A 1,981-nucleotide genomic window follows, 5' to 3' on the forward strand; every position below is an offset into this window, starting at 1 on the left:
AGCTCTTACCCTTTTTGAGTTATCTTGAAAAAGCCCTTTGTTTTATCTTTTTCCACCCTTGGCCGGGGGTTGAACAAAAAATTACTCTCACTTATTGTTATAATATAACTTAAACTAACTCATATCAAAAATTCAGCCAAGTTGGCAAAATTAGTTAATTGGACTAATAACATTGTGCAAGTTCGTACATTACATGAATATCTGCAAATTCTTCATAGTTAAAATTCTCCATGATATTGAATCAACAAATGGTGTCAAAATGATTTATGACAAATATCTAACTGCTAATTATACATATTTGTTACAGTCATCTCAATTTCCAAGATTTTTGCAAAAATGTTGTTAATACCGCATTTTTGATACATATATGTTGTTAATAAAATTCGATTTTCACAAAAACGGTACAAGATATCGACTGAAGTACGGTATACTTTTTTTTAGCAAATTGAAAGAGGAATGGAACTATGAAAGAAAAATGCTAAATATGGCAACGCTGTCAAAGATGTATAAATTTAAATGGATAATTTCGTCTGCTCCTGTACAATGCAGGCATATTGAATATCAGTTTAAACTTCGAAATGGACATTACCATGAGTTACTTTAATTGCCCAACCCAAATTTCATTGTTGTCATGGTAACGACTTAGAAGTTATAATTGGAATTTGTTTTCAAACTTCTTTCTTCGAAGGCGAATAACTCCACAACGAAGCCCGTTAGGAAAAAATTTTATATGAAGGAGTACAACTATTTTGAGCTCTCCTGCATACTCCTTCATTTTTGACATTACCTTTCCGGACACCCCGTATACCTTAAAAGTTTTGATATTTAAGTACTGTAAATCATAATTATTCAAAAACGAAGACGTTTTCAAACTTCCAGCTATTCGACATGCTGAAGAAGCAGAGAGGCGAAGCCATCATCAACAAAGTGGTCGCCATCGCCGGCGACGCCATGCTTCCCGACCTGGGTCTGTCCAAGGAAGACAGAGCCCTTATCGCCCGAGAGACCGACATCATCTTCCACTGCGCGGCCACCATCAGGTTCGACGAACCCCTGAAGAAGGCCGTCCTGCTCAACGTCAGGGGCACCAAGCTGGTTCTGGACCTGGCTAAAGAGTGCAAGAAGCTGATGGTATGTCGAGAAATATCCGAAATTGTTCTTCCTTTCATACATCGTGTTTTCCAGCTGTTCAGCCACCTCTCCACAGCCTATTGCCACCTCCACGAAAGGGTGCTGTACGAGAAGATATACCCTCCACCTGCGGACCCGCACCGAGTCATCCAAACCGTGGAATGGATGAATGAAGACGTCATCAACTCCATAACGCCCAAGTAAGTCCAAGGTATCGAATTCCGAACGCCTACTTCCACCAAAGACTCCAAACGTCACTTTAGCGCGAAAATTCTTTGTTTCCAGGATCTTGGGCGACTTCCCCAACACGTACGCCTTCACCAAGGCACTCAGTGAGTCCCTGGTAGCAGACGAGATGGACAATTTGCCGGTTGTTATACTGAGACCGTCCATAGGTGGGTAAAAAAACATTTCCTGGAGTTATTTCATTCCTGCCTCGCCAATTTTTTTCTAGTTATACCAGTATGGAAGGAGCCGATCCCTGGTTGGACGGACAATATCAACGGACCTGCAGGGCTGTTGATAGGAGCGGGGAAGGGAGTCATCAGGACCATGCATTGCAATTCAGATCGGTACGCGGATTACTTGCCAGTTGACATTGGAGTCAACGCGATGATAGTCAGCACGTGGGATTATCTGGCACATGGGTAAGTACCAAAGCTGCAAAGGGCATATTCCAATAAGTTGGTCAAAAGTCCCGCCTCTGGGATTTTCACCGGACATATGGCATTCGATTCGGGATCAAAAAAGACCAAGCCCCCTAAATTTTCAGCCCCTGACAGTGCCCCCTCCGTCCGCTAGGGCGAAAAAGCTGTTTTTCAGTATTTTTGCGATAACTCGGGCTAGAAAT

At 42.2% G+C, this 1,981-nt stretch overlaps 1 protein-coding gene across 1 annotated transcript in view; it reads left to right on the plus strand.

The window, feature by feature from the left end:
• LOC108911468 (fatty acyl-CoA reductase 1-like) overlaps positions 1–1,778 on the plus strand; it is a gene marked incomplete at its 3' end in the record, with an annotated part of 21,326 nt that extends 19,548 nt beyond the window's left edge. Inside the window, exons 3-6 of the mRNA XM_018716409.2 lie at positions 880–1,131; positions 1,186–1,331; positions 1,417–1,526; positions 1,586–1,778. Coding sequence (XP_018571925.1) covers positions 880–1,131; positions 1,186–1,331; positions 1,417–1,526; positions 1,586–1,778 — 701 coding nt within the window. The remainder of the gene's footprint in view (positions 1–879; positions 1,132–1,185; positions 1,332–1,416; positions 1,527–1,585) is intronic.
• Between the last annotated feature and the right edge of the window lie 203 nt (positions 1,779–1,981).

This window comes from Anoplophora glabripennis, unplaced genomic scaffold (assembly GCF_000390285.2).
Source record: "Anoplophora glabripennis isolate ALB-LARVAE unplaced genomic scaffold, Agla_2.0 scaffold794, whole genome shotgun sequence".
Taxonomy (NCBI): domain Eukaryota; kingdom Metazoa; phylum Arthropoda; class Insecta; order Coleoptera; family Cerambycidae; genus Anoplophora; species Anoplophora glabripennis.